The 21,084-nt window shown below is 33.4% G+C and overlaps 2 protein-coding genes across 3 annotated transcripts; both read right to left on the bottom strand.

The window, feature by feature from the left end:
• On the bottom strand, window positions 1-6,146 carry LOC101257784 (ubiquinone biosynthesis O-methyltransferase, mitochondrial). The gene is made up of 9 exons (XM_004243190.5): window positions 5,831-6,146; window positions 5,346-5,435; window positions 4,766-4,844; window positions 4,466-4,543; window positions 3,028-3,076; window positions 1,824-1,873; window positions 950-1,099; window positions 404-484; window positions 1-298 (listed from the first exon to the last, which is right to left on the bottom strand). Exons 1-9 carry the CDS (start codon window positions 6,097-6,099, stop codon window positions 173-175), a joined length of 972 nt encoding a protein of 323 aa, XP_004243238.1. The 5' UTR covers window positions 6,100-6,146; the 3' UTR covers window positions 1-172.
• A 1,569-nt stretch (window positions 6,147-7,715) lies between these two features.
• Window positions 7,716-17,627, bottom strand: PP5 (serine/threonine-protein phosphatase 5). 2 transcript variants are annotated; one of them, NM_001314008.1, is made up of 13 exons: window positions 17,434-17,627; window positions 17,180-17,349; window positions 17,023-17,094; window positions 16,280-16,430; window positions 15,094-15,306; window positions 13,382-13,490; window positions 13,183-13,300; window positions 11,419-11,566; window positions 10,314-10,562; window positions 9,675-9,800; window positions 9,442-9,542; window positions 8,366-8,440; window positions 7,716-8,204 (listed from the first exon to the last, which is right to left on the bottom strand). In NM_001314008.1, the coding sequence occupies exons 1-13, from the start codon at window positions 17,510-17,512 to the stop codon at window positions 8,145-8,147; spliced, it is 1,671 nt and encodes a 556-aa protein (NP_001300937.1). In that variant the 5' UTR covers window positions 17,513-17,627; the 3' UTR covers window positions 7,716-8,144. The 2 variants fall into 2 exon arrangements, with proteins under 2 accessions (NP_001300937.1, NP_001234232.2); NM_001247303.2 differs by lacking the exon at window positions 15,094-15,306.
• Window positions 17,628-21,084: the final 3,457 nt, after the last annotated feature.

A 21,084-nucleotide genomic window follows, 5' to 3' on the forward strand; every position in this document is an offset into this window, starting at 1 on the left:
TTTGAAATTTCGAAATGGTACATTTTCATTCAAGTTAAGAACTTGTGATGTGGATGTTCATATTCTAACATATAGAAATTGCATTCATCATCCAACAAAACTGAAAAAGAGATTACATACAGAATGGGTTAAGAGATTAACAGCAGAATAAAATTGACAGCTATATCGTAACTTAATCTAGAGTTTCATCCTTCTTGGCTGATTTTGTTCCGAAAGCGATGAAATTAACACTGATGTCATCGGACAAGGACCAGCGACCCGTCAAAGGGTTGTACACAAATCCAGCCATCTCTTGCACCTGTAAAATGCAGAAAGATTACTGTTTCAAATGGGCGCAAACAGATAGATATTGACTTGATTAAGATACAGGTGAAAAACAGAGAAGCATGTTTAATCCACTTGCCGATATAGAAGCGCGCTGAAGAATGAGGACTAGTTCTTCTGGGGTTAGAAAGCTTGACCATTGATGTGTACCTTTTGGAAGCTGTAAAGTCCAGTTATAACATTAGCAATTTGCAATTGTACAACCCTCCAAAAAGAAATGCAAGAAACACACACACAGAGACATAGGAAGCATGGCTGACAAGAACACAACAATTAGTAGAAAATTGCCTTTTGACATGGCTGCTATTATGTACAGATAATGCTAGTATATATCATCGAGATGAATCCTAACAAATAGAGCAAAATGAGTCCTCAAAACGTAATTGGAATACTTTGAAGCATAATCAAATTTGAATCAAATTAAATGCTCCAACATAAATTGGAAGTTCGATTTGTGCGAGAGAATAACAATACATAGAACTATCTAGACACACCTTTCATACACCTTCCTCTATTTGTTCAAAGTGAACTAGCAAATCTCACATGCACAAATATCATTTAAGTTTTGCAAGGCATCAACCAAAAATTACCAATACAATTTAGAAGATCCACTAAATATATTTACCCAATGTAGGAGATACTCTGCTGCAACAATTGCCGTTGCATATGCTCTCATTGAACGATTAATCGTTGATATCACTGTAGCACCACCAGGAATGGTCAACGCTGATAATGATTTGCAGAATCCAGCAGGATCTGCTACATGCTCAATCACCTACAAAAGAGGCAGAATAAGATACACATACTAGAAGAGATCAGATCGGAAGTTGGGTCCTCTTAAGAGGGGAGATTAGAATACTTCGATATTGCCCCAGTTGTTACATTTTTACATCACCAGTCAGAATTCCTTAGATACACATACTAGAAGAGATCATATCACATACATCCCTCCATCTGTGTCAGTATCTGTCCCTGTGTAACAGACCTGTGAGAGCTCTAAAAGCCTCCAATTACTAGACTTTCTAAAAGATGGTCAGGTAAGCTTGCGCGGACCTTGACTTTTCTAACAGATACCTGCTACCTTTTACAAGAGGACCTAGATTATTCCAACGGGTACCTGCAACCTTTCACCAGCACATGAATCAGGTAACTCTGCCCACAAAGGCTTCAGCAAATAGAAAGAAATCACCTAGCATTGTGGTATTTGTTAGGATTTGACTCCTACTCTCCAAGGTTTTCACCCACTCCATTGACCTCTAGACCACACCCCTGGGTGCCAGTTATTAGACTTGAGCAAGTGCAACAAAGCTATAAAAGCATAGAACTGCTTAAAGGACCAAGCCTTTTATACAATGTACTATGTTAACTTCAAATAAATAGTGGAAGTTTTGCAAAGCAAAAGGTACAAATGATATAAGTACAATCTACTAAAACAGATGGATTGTACTGAAGATAATAAATCTTTGAACAAAGTTAGCTTATCACTTATTAAGTCATACCTCTAGCGCAATCACAGCATCGAATTGTCTCTGTTCTTCAACCAGGCTTTCTGTCGACATAACATTCAATAGGGTCATTCTTCGAAGAACAATCTTTGATATTCAACTAAATTGAGATTTTAAATAAAACAAGAGAATTCGTTTTTCTTCAAATCAACAGATGTGTCAATAGCTAAAATTGTTATACACCATAGCTGAAAAGTACGTAACAACATAAACAAGAACAAAATCATTAAAAATTCCATGTCCTTGTGACATAGACTAATCTCCATATAACTAAAACACTTGAGCTTGATTCATGATTTCCTTTAACATTTTAAGTAGCTGGTATGTAACTTAATTAGGCACAAGTTGTCTTGAAAAAGGTCTTTTTTCTACTATAAAATGAGATGGATATGTTTTTTTTCCAGGAAAGAGGACATAACTACAAAGAAAAGAGTCTAAAGAATCTAAATCACAGACACAGAAGCAACTAAGTTCACCACAAAATCATCAAAGCACATATCTTTTTTTTCACCAGGAATCTCACACACTGATATTTTTGCAAGTCCAAAAACAGTTCCAATCATTGAACACATGATAATTCAGCTAAGTTTTCACAGCGAGAAAATAACCAACCACACAGTTGAGTGAAAACGGAAATTAGGGGTTATAACAACTACAAAGCTGAATTATCATGAAGCTGCAACTAATTAGTATGCAATCATGACCAATTACCCACCTTCCATACTCTCCATAAAGGAGGAGGAGGTTAACCAGTGATAATAATTGACCATGAATTACCCTAGGAGTCTCTGTTATGGTTCATGCAACTAAACGGCAGTAATTTCACACTATTGCAGCTTAAATTGGAACTACAACAAATAAAAATTGCAAATGGAGATTGCAATAACATACAACAAGTTGGTCATCTGTCACTTCAACTATTTTGGAAAGAAAGTGAGGCTTTGCTAAGATGCCAAAAATTCATTTCTATTTGATAAGTTGAGCATGATTAAACCAGTGCTTGATCATTAACATGATTCATAACAAAAACCGATGTTATGCAGACTCGTTTTCCTATTCTTTACTAAAGAAGGCACCAACATGATAAAAAAGAAAAGATAATGTCTGTTCATTGTACATCGAGATGAAAGATTAACATGCACATATAGAAGTCACCAATATTTGGACTAAATTCTCATCAAACAAGTATGGCATGTACCAGCTGTTGTGCACCGATATTCAATTGAAGAAGTTTGTGGATCCAAATCCTGAAAGAAATATCAGCATTCATAAGCATCCACCATATAGAATGTATACGGGTTTGACTGTCACAATTCAAAAACTATCTGTTTAAAATAGCACTCTAGCTTAACAAACAGCAAATCTATTGCTGAGATATGTGCTAATCCTACCATTGTATATAATGAAAGTATATTAGTTCTACGAAATTGCTTCAACTACTTCATCAACAACATTATTTTAGAGAATATGCTCTAGTAGGTTCTAGAACTTCTGTTGTTGCATAAAGACACAATAGTCCTTGAAAATTTTGACACAGGCTCAAGAGTTTTGCTTAGGCTGTTGGAAGGACAAGCACATATATTATATATATAAGGATATACTGAAAATATTTTTTTGGATAAAAAAAATTAAGGAAGTCAATAATATTGGTTGAATACATATACCAGGAGTTAATATCCTACACATATTATATTGAATACCAAGACAACACAGCCACATGGACTAAAATTAGGTATTTTTGCAACTTAAATGCGATCTTTTGAACATGATTTAACTTTACACCCTTTTGGTTTTAGTATATCAACCATGGGAACGCCTTGGTGCAAATTTTGTCGGTGAAGCTCCAGAACATCACAGCATATATGAGTGCAGGGAAACAATAGCATAAAGGAACTATCTGGCTTGTTCCCAGTTTGTGCAAAAAGGAAAACTCATACAGTGGAAGAGGCAAAAAGAGCTGTGCCATTTTCTTTAAAATATAACAGAATCTATACAAAACGTCTAGTTCTATCTTTACTAAATAGGTAACTTGCCAACCCATGGACCTTCTAATGTGTAGTAATGTACAACATCGGCTGTGAGACTAACAACAGGATTTCTATCCTGGAAGCACAAGACACTGGTCCTAATGAACCCCAATCTATTGATTCATCTCCACCCGATGATGCCTAGGCTTTGACCATTTCTTTAATTTTCAAATTGCCTAAAAGGAATCAAAAGAAAGATCTTGTTTCTTCAACATATTTTTATCTCTAGTGGACCTCTAAGTAGGATTTGAACCAAGATGAATAAACATCGTATGAATTTTTTCTTGCACTTGTTGTCAGTATGACTAACTATAATTAGGCAATGAACATTCAAGTTATCAGTTCAAAACCCTTCTAAATTTTTAACTTTTCTTCCATCATAAGCACTGTGACCTTCAAATGAACTATAATTTGACGAAGCAAAATTGTATGTGTCCCTCAAGGTGAGGAACCAATAAACTCCGAATCAATATAAGACTAGTAAATTTTGATGCCAATACTCATGATATCTCAGGTATGGGAAGATCCTTAAACTGTACATTAACCAGACAAGCAAAAAAAAAAACAGCAGTTTAATGGTGCATCCTGGAAACATTCAAGTAAACATACCGCATGAAGGCGAGCAATCTTAATATTTTTGTCCACAGCATCAACTCCCGTGACCGTAGCTCCCATTCGAGCCAAAGGCTGAATTAAGAGTAAAAATGAGATGTGTGTGACTATATGCCGCATGCTTAATATAAATATTCACTTCATTGAGTGACAAAGACATTGTCTAAGTCTAACTAAGCTAACAATAGCACTTAGAAAAATACTAGGCTAATAATGGTAATCACAGGAGAAAAATATTCTGCCATATGCAAAGGTAAAGGTGACTCCAATAGAATATTAAGCTTGACAAATGTATACCTCAGATAAAATTCCGCCTCCACAACCAACATCAACAAACTTCAGTCCTTCAAAAGGTCTAGTGCAATTTGGATCCTTTCTGATACAATACAAAAGTTTTAGCCTCCAGAGATGCAAGAAGAGTGAAAATAAGGTGGAGCTCCTAGGGAAATTTGGATCCTTTCTCAGCTATACTCTCCTTTTGCTTATCCATTACCTTCTCTATCCAATAGTGCTATTTATAAGCTCCTATTCATATTACATTTCCTTTCCCCTTTTCTCCCATACTGTACTATTAATTCCTTTCCTAACAACCACCTCTAGTCTCAGACCAGCAAAGGCCAAAAGAATGTCCATTCAAATCATGAAATTCCCTCATAAGAGCAAATATAAGTATAGTTCGCGAAAAGAAGAATATGAACAACAAATCTAGCTAAATCCTTCTCTAACACAAGCGACATAATCTCTTCAACTCCAACATTATTATACAAGCATCAAACATTGGTCCTAAAAATAGAGAACGCCAACAAGTACTAAATGAAATATGAGATAACTCTTTATATGCAATCTAATCTTTCAGACATTACATCCTCAATACTACCTGAAGTGCCGACAAAGAGTGGACCTAATAAAAGCAAGTCTTGTAGGGTTCATCAGATGTAATGGCTTAAAGGGTCCTTCTGCATCCCACCTGATTTAGCACAGGCGCACAATTGAATTCAGTATATCAAAGTGGAAAAGCAAATCAAATGAAAAAGATTCAAAATTGCAATTCCAAAACTCCCCCTCAGTCATTATTTATGGGACATTTTTCCTTACAGAGTTAATATGACTAATTTCAAAGCTAAATTGGAAATATGTTTAAAATTTAAAACTTTTAGACATTCAAAAATTATACTAGTTCATCTCATGTCAATACAATGAAAAAACTACATTTTTAAATATATATATATATCGGTATCTACGCCTCAATTTCAAAGTAGTTCAGGTCGATTATATGAATCCTCAATAACCATTTCAACTCCATTTGAGCCCATTCATTCCAATACCAAAAAAAAAATTGCGGAAACTTTGAAAATTAAATACCAGGTTTCGGCAATGGCAGAGAATTTGGCAAGTTCAAATTCATTGAGAGAACTTGAAGTTGTTGTAGAAGTATTAGGGGATGGAGGAGGTGGTGGTGGAGGATTTATCGGAGTTGGCTGAGAAGCTTCGGAATAAGATCGCCATGTTACCTGATTTTGTGAGGTGGAGAAAATGGAAACCGGGTCTCTGAGTTTATCAAAACGGACGTCGCTGAGTTGAGAGACTCTACAGAGAGATCTCAGTCGGTTCAAAACGAGCTTCGAAGCCATGAAGAAAAATGGTGAAACGTGGAAGCTATAAGAGACCAACAGTTTTGTGCTTAACTGCTTATTATGCGTTGCACTGTTAGATGGCACGTCATAAAATTGGGCCTGGGTTGGGTTATTGGCCCAAGCCCAAGTAAATATACAATTATGACTTCAATAACTATACAAATTTACTGATAAGGCAGTTATTGAAGCAATAAATATACAAATAAGCTACGACTAGATCATGAAATAAAAACATGTAATAATAGTTAAAAAGCCAAGTTTTAACCCAACTGTGAGTAACGTTTTAGGAGTAAAATGTTACTGTGAGTAACATATATCAATCTGACGCCATCAACTTTTAAAAAATAAAATATACCCTAAAACGTTACCGTGAAATACATTTATACTAGTTTTGTAAAATTTTAGAAAAATGTATTACTTAGGTAAATTGTTTTATATAATAACTTAGTTTGGTTAAAAATTTGTTAAAAAGCAATACTGGATTGTCAACATCTTTAAAGACATGAAATAATCAAAATGAGGATTCAATACTATTCACGTAAAAAAGAATTTGTATAAATTATAAAAAAAAAATGGTCTATATAAAATTAAAGCTATCTAACAAACTAAACTATACCCAATGGAATGTAATTATATAAACAATACACATTTAATGTTATTTCATCAAATAAGTTTGTCATGTATAAAATTTTCTCTATTTTAATGAGGAAAAATTATCTAAATACACAATTTATGTACTTTACTATATTCTCAAAAATTTTCTATCATTTGCAAAAATTCATACTCTTCTATTTTTGGATATATTGGTCGAATTACTTTACTTGATATATCGAGACGTTGAATGATGTATACGAAATTGAGACGCGATGTATGAGGACATTGAAGGATGTATTTGAAATTGAAACGTGATGTATCGGGGCGTTTAAGGATGGATCCAGATTCCATCAAATTTAAGAATTTTTTGTAATTTGAAAAAGAGTAAGAATAAACTATAATTAACTCTAACATTATGAAATTTGTGTAAATTTCCAAAAGCACTAGACTTAGTTGAGTACAAAAATTATGTATCGTGTTGAATTTGCGAGTAATTTCACCATTTACCTCGTAATTATTTCACATGCATTATATAATTTTTAAAAGTAACTTTTTGCTTACAACATCAATCTTTGCTACCATGATTTTTCTATGTATAGCATACTACCTAATAGAATGGTACCAAACAAGATACGTTTTCAACCTATGTACATACACCTTATTTACTGTTAAAGTATGTATAATACCTAATGCCTGAGAATTCATGTTATTAGTAAAGCAAAAATTTTAATGTACGCATTAGCATGATTAAAGACAAAGTAGCTGCTCAAAACTTTTCCCCACACACATATATATATATATTATATAAATCACTTCGTAAGAAATATAAACATAACTAATTATAACTTTTAACACTATTTTTGTAAATCCTACGGAATGACCCATAAGTTTTACGTTTAAATGGTACAAACTTTACAAATTGATAGGATTTGCATCGACTCATTAGAAGCTGTTAAGCATTATTAATAACGAAACAAAATCAGTAGGAAACACCAGTAATCTGGCCACAGGCACAGACAAACGACAATCCAATGGTAAAATAGACATCGTAACAGTAACACTTGGCTGATTGGGTGGGGAAAAAATTATAGACTATTTTAACTAAGAAAATAGAAAAAACCAAAATTCGACTTATCAAAGCTTTTCCCAATTTGAACATTCTAAAAGAAATGAGAAGTGTAACAATCTTACAAAGAGGAATATAAATAATACAGAGGACAATCCACCACACGACATTGTTATCGTAGAGAAAGTGTTTACGCCTTAATCAAAACAAAGGAGGTGAGGATCCTCACATGCTGCGGGCAAGTCAGGAAGTTGTCCGAATAATGACACTGCAGCTAATTGGCTGTAAGTACTAGCTCTTTTGCCTCCTGATGTGTATGCTCTTGGTCAGTCAGACAAAAGGTCGCATCGATTGTAATACTGAACGTTAGGTTCCAGAGTTTTTAAGAAAACATGCGAAGGAAGTTGTTGGCATATGCCATTGGTTTGACATCAGGATGTGGCTGCATACGAGGCAACGCAATGAAGATGACAAGAGTTAATCTACAGTGTTATGATGATAACATGGTAAAAACAACTCATGAGGCAACCCATTAAAGGAGATGAGAATAAAAGTGTTAATTATCAAGGAGTAAAAGGTCATTTCAAGATAAAAGTCACTAACCACTGCTGAAAATGTCACAATATTTGGCTTCATATCGGGAGCCTCAAATCGTATAAAAGCACCCTTGTTACCCATCTGCAACCAGCGAAGTGCATTTGAGGATATTGAATAAAACATTTCCATTCACATCAAAGAAACTTCATATAGGATATAACAGTGTATTAGTCATACAAAGAAATTATTACAAGATCCTTCTCTACTACAGGAATACAAATGTATAGATAACACAGTTCCAGTTACTATAAAACTGACTTGTCCACGTAAATTGTCACAAAAAAGTAGCAAATATTATGACTATATCTGTACATATTGCAATCAGTTTATGTACTTGAAAATATATTAGATGCTAAGAAACAAGACTTGCAATGAAACTGGACACCACGCCATCTGTGCAAATATGTCCACAACACCATCTATCGAAGTTACTGACAAAGTCAACATCTAACAAATTCCAAATCTACCTTGAAGCAGAAAGTCATTATTTCCCATCATTTTAAAATACTAAATGAAGCAACGGACTACAAGTTGTGTCAATACTAAACTTGACCGATAAACAGTGTCATTAAAAGCAAAAAACCTCTAAGATCCGTTGGGACTTCAAGCTCAAATAAAGCATAAACTTTAATGAAGAAAAAGCACAAAGGGAGAAACAATATATATATATATATATATAGTCCAAGACTAATAGTTATAGCATGAATGACAAATATATGAACAAAAAGATTACGATAAAGTGAAATGCCAACTGTCTCGCCTCTTCGGAAGAGGCTCATTCGCAAGGAAAAGCATGTCGTAGAACCTTGATGACGACATTGAGGCGAGGCGAGGCGAATCGCTCAACAAGTATTGAGCCTCGCTTCAGCACGCCTTTAACAACAGTGCCGACAAATCACAGATATACAAGATCTATACACACCGAAAACTCTGCAGTGATTTTGATGAAGAGCTACATTTCAACCTAGAGGGACTTTTGAGGCAAAGGTGTTCTTTTGACTTGCAAATTGAGATTTTAATTGAACTAAAGTAGGATGAGCTCAAATAAACTCTTGAGAGGGGAATACATAGAGACAAATTACCTGGTCACAATAATTGGGAGCGGAAAACACCGTTATGAGTTTGCCGTCATGCTCAATCTCATAACCTTCATCCTTCACTTCATGAGATCGCACCACTAAATCTGCAAGCACCCACACATGTCAACATCAAATATTTGTGCTAAAATCCATTAAGTGAATAAAAATAGACAGTGAAATGTCAATTCTCTACATGGTCAAACAACAGAATAAGGGAGAAAGAAAAAGATTAGTACCTAGATTATTTTCCTGCAAGAATCTTTTAGTTACGTCTCCCCCGAAAGAAAGACCAACACCTCGTTTACTAGGTCCTCTACCAGGCTGAGGTTGTGGATCACTCCACAACAATTCACACATTAACCCTGAAAGAGATCAAATGAAACCTAAGGTCCTAAACAACTTGGTGATGTTTATTATGTACGACCAAGGTAAAAAAGAAATAAGCAACATATATTTAATAAGTCAGAAAACTGATGATGACTTATCAAAGAAGTAAGTCAATACATTAATACTAACTGAGATCAAGCAGAAATGCAGAAAGTTTCAATTTGTTTGGCCAACAAAAGCATCGATAAAGACCAGAATAGTTGCCTTTATTTCAAAATAATAGTCGTGTCTGGACTCAAAAGTATTTATTAGCATGTATCAAGAAAGTGGCTTGCAGAAATAATGTGTAATGATGATAACTACCGAGCAAATGAGAATGGTAGTTCTGATACACAAACTTGCATGAATAGTTTTTCCGAGCTTTGTTTGAAGAGTTTATCAGACGATTAATGGAGCATTAAGAAGCTTAAAGCAGAATAATTAGTATAGATATAGCATATTGAAAGGACATCATACATGTACAATTCTCTACTTGCATCAGAACTTACCCTCTTCTGGGGGCTCACAAAACCGATCAATTGCTCTAATATCAGAGAGCTTCACGCCATCAACACTAAAAAGACCTCCATGTACTACAAAGACTTTCTCATTTATGACATGGGCCAAAGGTAAGCAACAGAACACTTCTGCAAAGAGTTCCACAAATATTTCACTTAACTTGGATCTGACCTCGCCCTCAAACCCATATATTTTGTTCATGCTCTTGCTTTCGTGATTTCCTCTCGCCAGGTGTATAGCTGAAAAACTAAAGTTGTTAGCAAGATACAATTGACCCATCTGAACAACATCTACACACCGACTGAATAATTGGAAGAAAAATAAAACACGCTACTTTTTAGGTCGTGCTAGTATAGAAGGAATCAAAATCTTAGCTTTGATTAGAGATTGATATATTGCAATATCAGAATCTCAAATAAAAGCATTAACACACCACTTAGATCTAAATGGGACCCAAAAGGAACATTCACTGTTAGGTCTAATTGATGTACAAATAAAAAAGAATAGAAATAGGAAATGGAAAAAGAAAAATGACTCAAACAGCTTACATCGAAAAGTGACCAAAAAGGGACATTCATTTTCTTGTTAGGTCTAATTGATGTACAAACAAAGAAGAGAGAGAAAAAGAAAATGAGTAAAGGAAAATGAGCAATGATCAAACAGCTTACATCTAAAAGGGATCCAAAACGGACATTCACTAACTTGTTAGGTATAATTGAATTACAAATTTAAAAATAAAGAGATAGTAACAGAAAATGAGTAAAGGCAAATGAATACTAACTCAAACAGATCACTAAGGTAAAAAATAGGGGACTGGACTTGCATCCAGAAAACCTTCAAGTTCCACCCAACCAATACTAGGACATTCACTTACTTGTTAGGTATAATTGATGCATGAATTAATAAAAGAGATAGAACTAGAATGAGTAAAGGCAAATAAATACTAACACAAACAGATAACTAAGGTAAAAAATAGGGTACTGGAAAACTTGCATCCAGAAAACCTTCAAGTTCCACCCAAAGAATACTAGGTAGGAGTAATAATATAAAAGAACACACTTGCAACATTGAAGATGAAAAGAGCAGGCGATCTACCTGATGGACACATGCACTTGAAGGCAAATAATGTCAATATGACCTCTAGAGAGAAAGACCCTCTATCAACAAAATCACCATTGAACAGATACGGATTGTCTTCTGATGGAAGCCCATTGAGCTCGAAAATATTTAGGAGGTCATAAAACTGTAGCAACATTAGAAGATGAACAACAGTTCAGCCAGTAGAGACTTATAGCTGGCAAAAAGAAGCAAGTCATTCCGCCAAGCACAGAAATAGAACCAGCAAATTGTATTATCACTATATATAAACAGCAGGAAAGAGAGAATAAAGGACTAAATGATATATCTTGCAGCACATATCTAAAGTCAAACAAGTGTTCTTTAGGATTTGCTCCTTAATTAAACCAGAAAAAACAATTACTTTACTAAATCTTACCCTTTCGTATTTTTCTGGTCAAGAGTTCTCCAGTTAGCTTGACAATGACAGAAGCAAGTCAAAATTCCATTCATAAAACTTGGGTACATGTAAAAGGGGTTATCCAAAACTCTGCTCAAATTGGTCATATTAACAACCGCTGGCAACTCCGATAAAGAAAGCAAGGGATAGCAAGAGATGGAGGTTGAGGGCGTATCGTGAGAAAAAGCTAACACTTTATATAGAGGTTTTTGGTACATTGATTGGGGAAGAGCCTAAAACAACCGAAGATCAAATTGGTCTAGAAGTGGGTTAATCCACATGGTTGTCAACCGTTCAAAGGTAGAGGGGTTTCTTAAATTCCTCTCAGAAGGAGGCGCGGGCCATCAGACCAAGCAAAGATGGTGTTTCAAAAGTATGGAGTAACTCACTGGTCGGGCAGACACTCAGGGTTGGTGTTGGATACAGTCTGGATTAGACTGGTTGCCTTGCCAGTTCAGTTCTGAGCCAGAGCTTCTGAGGATTTCTGGAAACAGGCCAGTGTTAATCGAAGTTGAAGAAGACACAAGATTGAAGCTGGATAGGAGGTTCATGATACTTAGAGTCTAAATACAGACTCCTTCAGACCTTCACAGCTCCTAACGCAATAAAGTTCAAGAGCTTTTATTTTATACCATTCCTCTTGAATGGAAAAAAAGTGCATTCCAAATATGAAGGTCCTAGTCTGGTTAAAGGGAAGGTGAAAATGCTTCCTAAAGTAGGGAGAAAAGGCTTATGGTGGGCGAGTGCATCATCAGACAAATCCAAACTCAGATTCCAGTGAAGAAGGGGACTGAGATGTTTCACAAGTGGGAAGAGAAGTACAAGAGGAAGGGCCTGCGGTTCAGATATGTATGATAGGCCTTACGAACTAAATGGCATAGCAGTAATATTTCAGCTCAAAAGGAACCATATTCTTTAATTAGGGAGGGGCGAAAAGGAGAAATACGACAAAGGGAACATGCCCACGATCTTTAAAAAGGTTCCAGCGCCTTCAAATTGCTTACAGGTTAAAGACGTCTAAAAGCCACTAACATCCCTCTTTTTTTCTGACAAAAGGAATCAACCTTTATGTTTCTCCAAATAGATCAGTGAACCAAGCAGCAATTTTTTAAAGAAACAAGAATTTTTTGTTTTAGTTATTCTTGCATGTAGGAGCATCACTAGCAAGCACCAGATAGTTCTACGCCTTCTATAAATGCATGCCTTAGTCAATACCATATGCTGACGTAAAATCTTGTTCTAGAGGGGTGAAATGAAACTGGAGGAGAAAAAAAAGGACAAGCAAATGATAAAAATAACAGCTACAAGCTATAAAAAGGCATCCGTCATCAGGATATCATTACCTGACCATGTACATCACCACATACAGTGAAGTGCTTCCCTTCGGGAACAACAATGTCAACAAGGGAGGGCAGTGCTCGCAACATTTCTCTTGTTTGCAGTACTATTTGGTAGGCATACCTGTCAAAATAGAGCAAATGTTGAAAGATTAAGAGTGTTTCAAAAATAAAGAGAAGATTACACCATTCAAACGAAACATACCTCTTATGCAAGTTCTTCTGGTTTTTGAAGTCATCCAGCATCTTCTTCACAAAATCTAATGTTACAACATCTCCCTCTATTCTTGCACCAGCATATTGAGGCTCCACCTCTACAATTTAAAGAACCAAACTGGCATGTAAATTCAGGTGAAACAAAGCGAGCAGATTTCTCATTAACTGGATTAGATGAAGTAGAGAGTATTAATAAAGATTAAACCACTGAATGCAAGTTCCCCAGCACAGTCTTGACACCAAGAGGTGGTCTTACTATGTTAGAGACACAAATCATGGGGTACAAAAAAAATGTCACGCAAACTCTCAGATTTCTCAATATGATATGTAAAACAGTACTGACACATAAAAGCAAGGAAGAGTCAGAATGACAAGGATCAAGACATGCAGACAGCCACATGCCCAATCATCCTAAAAGAGTCTCCAAATTTAAAGGTAAGAAAGGCAAAATAGAACCAGCAAACTAGCAATTACTGCATAGTGCATACATAAAGCTAACACAGCAAGGGATAGTTTGAAATGGGAATTTATAGCAATTACAACGTAAATGATTTTGGTAAGTGTATAATTACAGAATAAGATCCTGATTGAATCCCTAATTTTTTTGAAACTGATTGAATCCCTAATTACTGTCAAGAAATTTAACCTTTGCATAAAATCCAGCATTAATTTAGACAATGCTTGGTTGCTACTTATGTTTTTGGCATAAACTTTTTTGCTACTTATGTTTTTCTCATAAATAATATTTGCATAAGACACAAGTTATGCGGGAATCTATGAATTATTTTATACCAGATATGATGTGGAATAAGAATGTGGGGATTAGTAATCCATGGACTAAAAACATTAAAACGACATCATAATAACAAATAAGCTATTTTTTTTTTTTGGTTTTAAGAAGTAAAAACATATTTCATGATATACATTTTACACTATTTGGAAAAATATCAAACTAAACATACAAGAAGAAAAAATTCTTGGATTATTAATCTCTTTGTTACTTAATCCTTACATTACTAACCCCTGAAAATTTTGTCTCTAAACCAAACAACCCCGAAAAGCATAAGGCAAGGGATGAATGTCTTCAGCAAGGGGCAGCTAAGAACTCTAAGCCTGAAGTTTAAAAGGAGACCCACAGAGCAAAACGCTACTGTCTTACTTACCAAAGAGAATCTTCCCCATAAAATACAATAGCAGATGTGCCAAGAATTGAGATGTATCACGTAAATAATGGGGCAAGAATCTATAAGTCGCTCTGAGTAATATAAGTACTAACTTATTAGAAACTTTAATGGTTAGAAAGCAAAGGATGACGTGGTACTCTAGGCAAAACACTTAAACCTGTGACTGATTTTAGAGATCTATTTTCTGAAGAGTTCACACCATACTCATATGGTCCTCAGAGAAGGCCAAAAGAAGCAAATAACTACTAAGAATGCTGAATATACTATATAGAGGGTCGAAAATGGCTTTAGTTGGAACACCATGCTCCTAGTAATTTCATACATAGGACATATCAATTGAACAGGAACAATTTTCAATCAAATGCAACGCAATGGAATGTAAATAAAATACGAGCATTTGCTCTAGGTTACAACTAATCCTTATTCAACTATTCCGATTATGATGGATGTCCATTTCGCGAACTACCACTAACTTGAGTGTCTACTAGTTCAACATTTTTCTTATAAAGGCTCAAACCTAATTCAAGTGTTCGACTCTTGGTAAAGAAACCATCACTGCAACGTCCCCAAAGAAATGTTATCAAGACCACCAATAAGGCTGCCGAAGCTGCTGCTGCCACCATTGTGGCTGCCTTAGTCCCCATATATACCACCAGAACTCCCATTAGTGCTGCTGCCGCTGATACAGCAGTTGTTTTGGTGGGAACATATGATGAGCCAGGGCCTGATCCTATAAGGATGAAATAGGTAAATTTTACTATTAAAATTTACTTTTATAAGAATGAAAATTATATGGACTAACATGAAAGGTTGAAAGTTGACTAAGCTTAGAGATTCTTATTTTGTCTTGTTATTTCAAATGAAGGTTTATTGTTGAATAATCTAAAGGACAAACCCATGTTCAATTCAGGGGGTCATTTAACTAAAAATCTACTATAGTAATTGCCAAAATTTGAGTTAGAGGTTTACAGCGTTTCCTGAAAGGGACACGAAGTGTAAGTAATGGCTAAATTTGAACTAAGTGATTGGAAGTAGTTCGTGAACAACATCTTGTAATGTTTTATTTACTTGCACATAGTAAACAAACAACATATCATCTTCGCAACCAAACGATAATGTCGAAAAGATCAAAGGGATTTATTCTTTATCTTGTTATGGTTACTTCAGAGCATTTGAAGAGGTTGGGAAGAGAAAAGAAAAGTTCCACATGGACAAGTCAACATTTTCTACCATCTATCCCAGGCGAAACTGATGCCCCCGCACATTCTCAAACTTTTCAACAAAAACCATCTAACCAGTACCTATCAGACTGAGAAGTGAGACCTAAACTACTGATGCATCAAACTTCACAAAAGAGGTGCAAACCTCTACAAATAAGTAAATCTCATGGCAGTAAATTCAACATTTCAAGGATATTGAGAAATTCTCATCCCTCAATTAACGAATCAAACGTGTATGGCAACAAGCAGCAGTAAATTAAGAAAGGAAAGGGAAAGAAGCATTTTTCCATTGTAGTAACCATGTCCTGCACCTTATGAAATGCCATGACATGTAATGCAAGAAATTTATCCAGCAACTATACGCATAGATGAGACAAGAAAACATAGTGCAAAGCCATGCTTTGCAAAGAAATTTACTCTATGACCAAGGTACCTTCCGTGAGCATAATATAAGGAAGAAATATCAGCTTGGAGCTATCTTACCTACAGAACGATAATCAATAGAGTCAGCTACTGAACGCCTCTGAGATTCTGGGACAGAAATAGCTTCTTCAAATTTTAGCTTCATGACAGCTTTCTCACATTCCTTCAATTTTTTGGTAGCATCTGGGTCGTTTGGACATAATTTCTTGACCTGAGTGAGACAATAAAGGAACACATCCCAGAATTAGCAGATTGGTAAACTATTCCAGACACTGACTAGAGAAGATAGGGGACATCTTCTGCAGAAAACTATAAAGCAGACTCAAAAGATACATGCAAACAGCATATTTAGAGCCTATAATGCAGAGGAGACACCAAAGAAAACCACTTGGGAAACAAGACCATATAGTTTGTCAAAAAAATCCAAGAAAAAACTTTCAAGAATCAGTATTGAGACAAAATAATAAATTGATGCCCTCTCTTAAAAGAAAACAACAGTCCAAAAGGATTACTTGATATCTCTTCCATTGTTGAACCACTAAATTGTTTATGGGCGAGTTACTGCTAAGATCTCAAGTATCATTTGGACATGTTTTCAAGTGAATCATAGAGAAGAATCTTCTATGAGGTGGCTAATTAACCCAACGAAATGTCACCGGTATGTCATCATTTTCTCTAATAAATGTGTTAGCTAATTACATAAGCAATGATTTTTCATCAACATTTTCTGTTGTACCTAAGATAAAGCTTATAAAAAAATTGCAGCTGAAATGAGTGAAGAAGCTACAAAAAACAATACCAACCTGTTGAAAATCCTTGAGTGCATCTTTGAACTTCCCCATTGCCAAATATGCAGCTCCTCTCCTATAATAACCCTGCAACCTCAGCAATTAATCACACATCAATAGAAACAAAGAAACCACAATTCCATTCCAATTCTTTCACAATTCAAATACTTACCTTTGAATATCTAGGGTCAATTTCAATAGCTCTAGTTCCATCCTGTATTGCGCTTCCATATTCCTCCAATTTGGAGTGAGCAAACGCACGGTTAGCATAGTACACCGCATTCTCACCGTTCAACTCAATCGCTTGTGTGTACAGATCAATAGCTTGCGAATACTTATGCCCTGAAAACACATTGAAATCATAAACAGACTTATTATTCATAAATCCACATGATACAACCTCAAGTTTGTGTATATTGAATTTACCTTTGAATGCTTCATTTGCGAGTTGCTTGAGTTCTTCAGCTCGGGAGGCGTTTGAGTTCTCAGCTTCCATACCGGGCATAACAATGGCGACTGGAGGCTGGCTGAGTAGATGTTGCGTGCGAAGTCACAATACTGGAATTTTCATGAATACTCTTTTTATGGCGCTTTGGGGGTTTGTCAAAGAAGACTGAGACTTTGCTAAAGTGCTTTCAAGCCCTAGATAGTTCCGGCTCTCCTTACACTCCTCCTCATGGTAATTTTTTCTACTAGTTAATTCGCTATTAATTATTTCGAAATAAGTTAGATTATGATAAATGATAAATTATTTCATTATATTTAGAGATAAATAATTTAACATGGCTAATACCTCTAATTAAATACATAATAAAATAATTTTGTATTTTATTATTGAGATAATTATATTTTATATCGAAAAGTTTTTGAATGCTTTATTATTTATTGATTAATTGAAATATTTTACTTTTATTCGAAGTTAAATTTTAGAGTTCAAAAAATATAAAGAGATTATTTTTATTTTTATATCTTAAAATATGATAAAAAGAAAATTAAAATAACTTCAATTTTTATTTACGATTAGAACGTTATTTTAATTTTTAAATATTAATTCTTACTTTATACGATAAAATTTTAAATTTTGTGATATTCATATCCAAGCTCTTAGAATAACAGTAGTAATTAAACAAATAACTTAAAAGTTTTACCTTATTATAAATTTTAAAATTTTCATAATAAAAAACTTTATAATAAAATAAATAACACGTCGAGATATTAAATAAGTAACTAGAGTAATAAAGATATTTTGAGATACAACAATCTAATGGCGAAGAATTGTTAGGGATGAAAATAAAGATTTTAAGTAGATGGGCAAATAATTGTTAGTATCAAAGAAAATACTTTAAAGTGTCCATATATTAATGAGTAAAAAATAATGTGATGATAGTATATATATAATCTTTAGAAGAAACTAATTAGTATCCATTGTTGTACTACACTTGATAATTTCACAATTTAACGTGTTAAATGATAATAAAAATATATATAAGATTTGAAATAGTCCAAATAATAATTTTTGCACTATTATTTTCTAATATTCTAATGGGAAGTATCATTTTTCCACTCAATCTCTCCACAGTTTAATTATTTGATACTTTTCTCTAATAGATAATTCATACATATTCTTATAATATTGTAATTCATATCATAAATAGATTACAATTACTTTCTATATTTTGGCGATATAAAGTTAGATACAAAATATCACAAATTATAATTAATATTAACATATTATGTCTCATAATTTAATCATCAAATTGAAAAATTATGAACTAATTTGAAAAAGGTTTTCAATATAAACTCCAGATAAAAGTACATGATTCAAATTTTATCATAAATGATCCCTCATATTTGAAGGCAAGTATAAATATATGATTAAATAATTTTATTTTCTAAAATTTGTCAAATATTAAATGAAAAAGGGCCTAAAATATTCTTAAAGTATCATAAATGGTACAAAATTATCTTTCATCCACCTATTAGCTCCAAAATATTCTCGTTCATCTATTGTCTCCAAAATACCCTTCTCATCAACTTTTTGTTTAAAAGTAACCACTTATTTATCCATTTTGAATTTAAACTATTTAAATATTTTTTAATACACAACGCTCAACTATTTGTTATAATTTAACTTATTAATATAATTTATTAACCAATCTACTATTCGCCCATTATTAATTAAACCTCACGCAATTAATAAAACCACTACTACAATGAGTGTTTCTAAAAATTTGAGCCGAAAATGTCTATAGAAGTACATCATCATTCATTCAAGTCCTTAGTAAAAATTATAATTCAAGTGTCTAAATAAAAATTATCGATAAACTTAAAAGTTTGACTATGTTCATTTTAATTATTTATTCATCTCAATTATGTGATGTTACTTAATAGATATTTTTAATATAGAAGTACATCATCATTTATTCAAGTCCTTAATAAAATTATAATTCAAGTGTCTAAATAAAAATTATTGATAAACTTAAAAGTTTGACTATGTTCATTTTAATTATTTATTCATCTCAATTATGTGATGTTACTTAATAAATATTTTTAAAATATATGTATATATATATATATATATATATACATATATTAAAGTTTTAATATTTAAAATAAATAATAAATATTTATAAAGTTATATGTAGAAGTGCATGAATTGATTCGAGAGGTGCTACTTCTTTGCCTTTAATCATAAATTTCAGATTCAAGCTTGAAATAAAATCATCCTAAATAAGCGGCTCAATCTAAATTTAATTAGGGCTTCAATTCGGACTCAATAATTTTGAATGTCATTTTTCAGCAATCGATAATATTATCGTGCTTTAGTAGTGTTTAGGGTGATTTTGATATTAGAAATGGTTTGTTAATTAGGTGGGGTTTAATTAGTAATTGGTGGGTAGTGGGTTGATTTATAAATAATATTAATAAATTAAATTATATCTAGTAATTGAGCGCCGAACATTTTAAAAAATATTTAAATAGTTTAAATTTGAAATCGTTAAATAAGTGGTCAATTTTGAACTCAAATGGGGATGATAAGGGTATTTTGGAGCCAATAGATCGGTGAAAAAGGTATTTTGGAGCCAATAGATGGATGAAGGATAGTTCTGTACCATTTTCAATACTTCAAGAGTATTCTAAACTCTTTTCCGAATATTAAAGGACAGAAACTACATCTCTATGAGTTCATATTTAAGTCTTTTATATTACTTAGTCTATATATATTATATATGTATAAGTTCAGTTTAATCTAACAACTCAATAATCATTAAAGATAAAAATAAATAATAACAAAAAAAAATCCTGATTTTTAAATGTATAAAGGTTTATAAAATCATATGAGTATATTATAAGCTTTTGATCGATTATAAATTTTGAGATTAGATTTTGAAACTTTGAAAAATTAAATTTTTTGAAATTGTGATTTATAATTTTAAATTGTGTCTGAATATACATTTTATTTTTTAAAAAACAAAACAAAGTTTTATAAGGAAAAATCCCCAAAATTGGCTCAAAAAAGTTAAAAATATTTTAAAAGATAGATTTTAAAATATAAACTTTTTGTCAAACAAATATATTAAAAATTACAAATTTTAAATTTTAAGATCAAACTATCACCTTGTGTGGATAGTTGATCCCTATTTTACTAACCTAAATATCAGATTTATTTTTATTATTGTGTCGTTTAGTTCCAGCATTAGACAAGACAAAAAGTATCATTTTGTATAATGATTAATTTGATGACGATCGTGTTGTTATCTTAAATTTGGATTTTTTTTATTTTGATTTTATTTATTAATGATAAAATTTTTCTTTTTATAATAGTACTATCTGTTAGTGAAAAAACTTACAAGATAATAAAATTGCAAGATTACAATTGAAAATAAAATGAAGAAAGTAATTTCTTCAGGCCGAGGCGCGGATATCTTGCTCTCTTTAAGGAGATTCAAGCCCACTGCAGCAAATGTTTTCACCGGTCCAGCAGTAGTCCTCTTTGACTTGTCCCCTCCAGGATACAACAGCCTTCACAAAGTATAACTCAACAACTCTGGACAAGAGTTGAGTCCAAAGCTCCAC

The sequence above is a fragment of the Solanum lycopersicum genome, chromosome 7, assembly GCF_036512215.1.
Source record: "Solanum lycopersicum chromosome 7, SLM_r2.1".
In the NCBI taxonomy this organism is placed as follows: Eukaryota; Viridiplantae; Streptophyta; class Magnoliopsida; order Solanales; family Solanaceae; genus Solanum; species Solanum lycopersicum.

Bases quoted from the DNA above. Each gene is read 5' to 3' on its own strand.
- LOC101257784 (XM_004243190.5), bottom strand. From the start codon at position 6,099: ATGGCTTCGAAGCTCGTTTTGAACCGACTGAGATCTCTCTGTAGAGTC. The intron at 5,436-5,830 runs GTATTTAATTTT...GTGCTAAATCAG, and splicing joins TCTGCCATTGCCGAAACCTG to GTGGGATGCAGAAGGACCCT. The intron at 299-403 runs GCAAGTGGATTA...TGCATTTTACAG, and splicing joins TTCAGCGCGCTTCTATATCG to GTGCAAGAGATGGCTGGATT.
- PP5 (NM_001314008.1), bottom strand. From the start codon at position 17,512: ATGCCCGGTATGGAAGCTGAGAACTCAAACGCCTCCCGAGCTGAAGAA. The intron at 17,350-17,433 runs GTAAATTCAATA...ATGTGTTTTCAG, and splicing joins CGCAAATGAAGCATTCAAAG to GGCATAAGTATTCGCAAGCT. The intron at 10,563-11,418 runs GTAGATCGCCTG...TTAGTTTTTCAG, and splicing joins CAAGTGCATGTGTCCATCAG to CTATACACCTGGCGAGAGGA.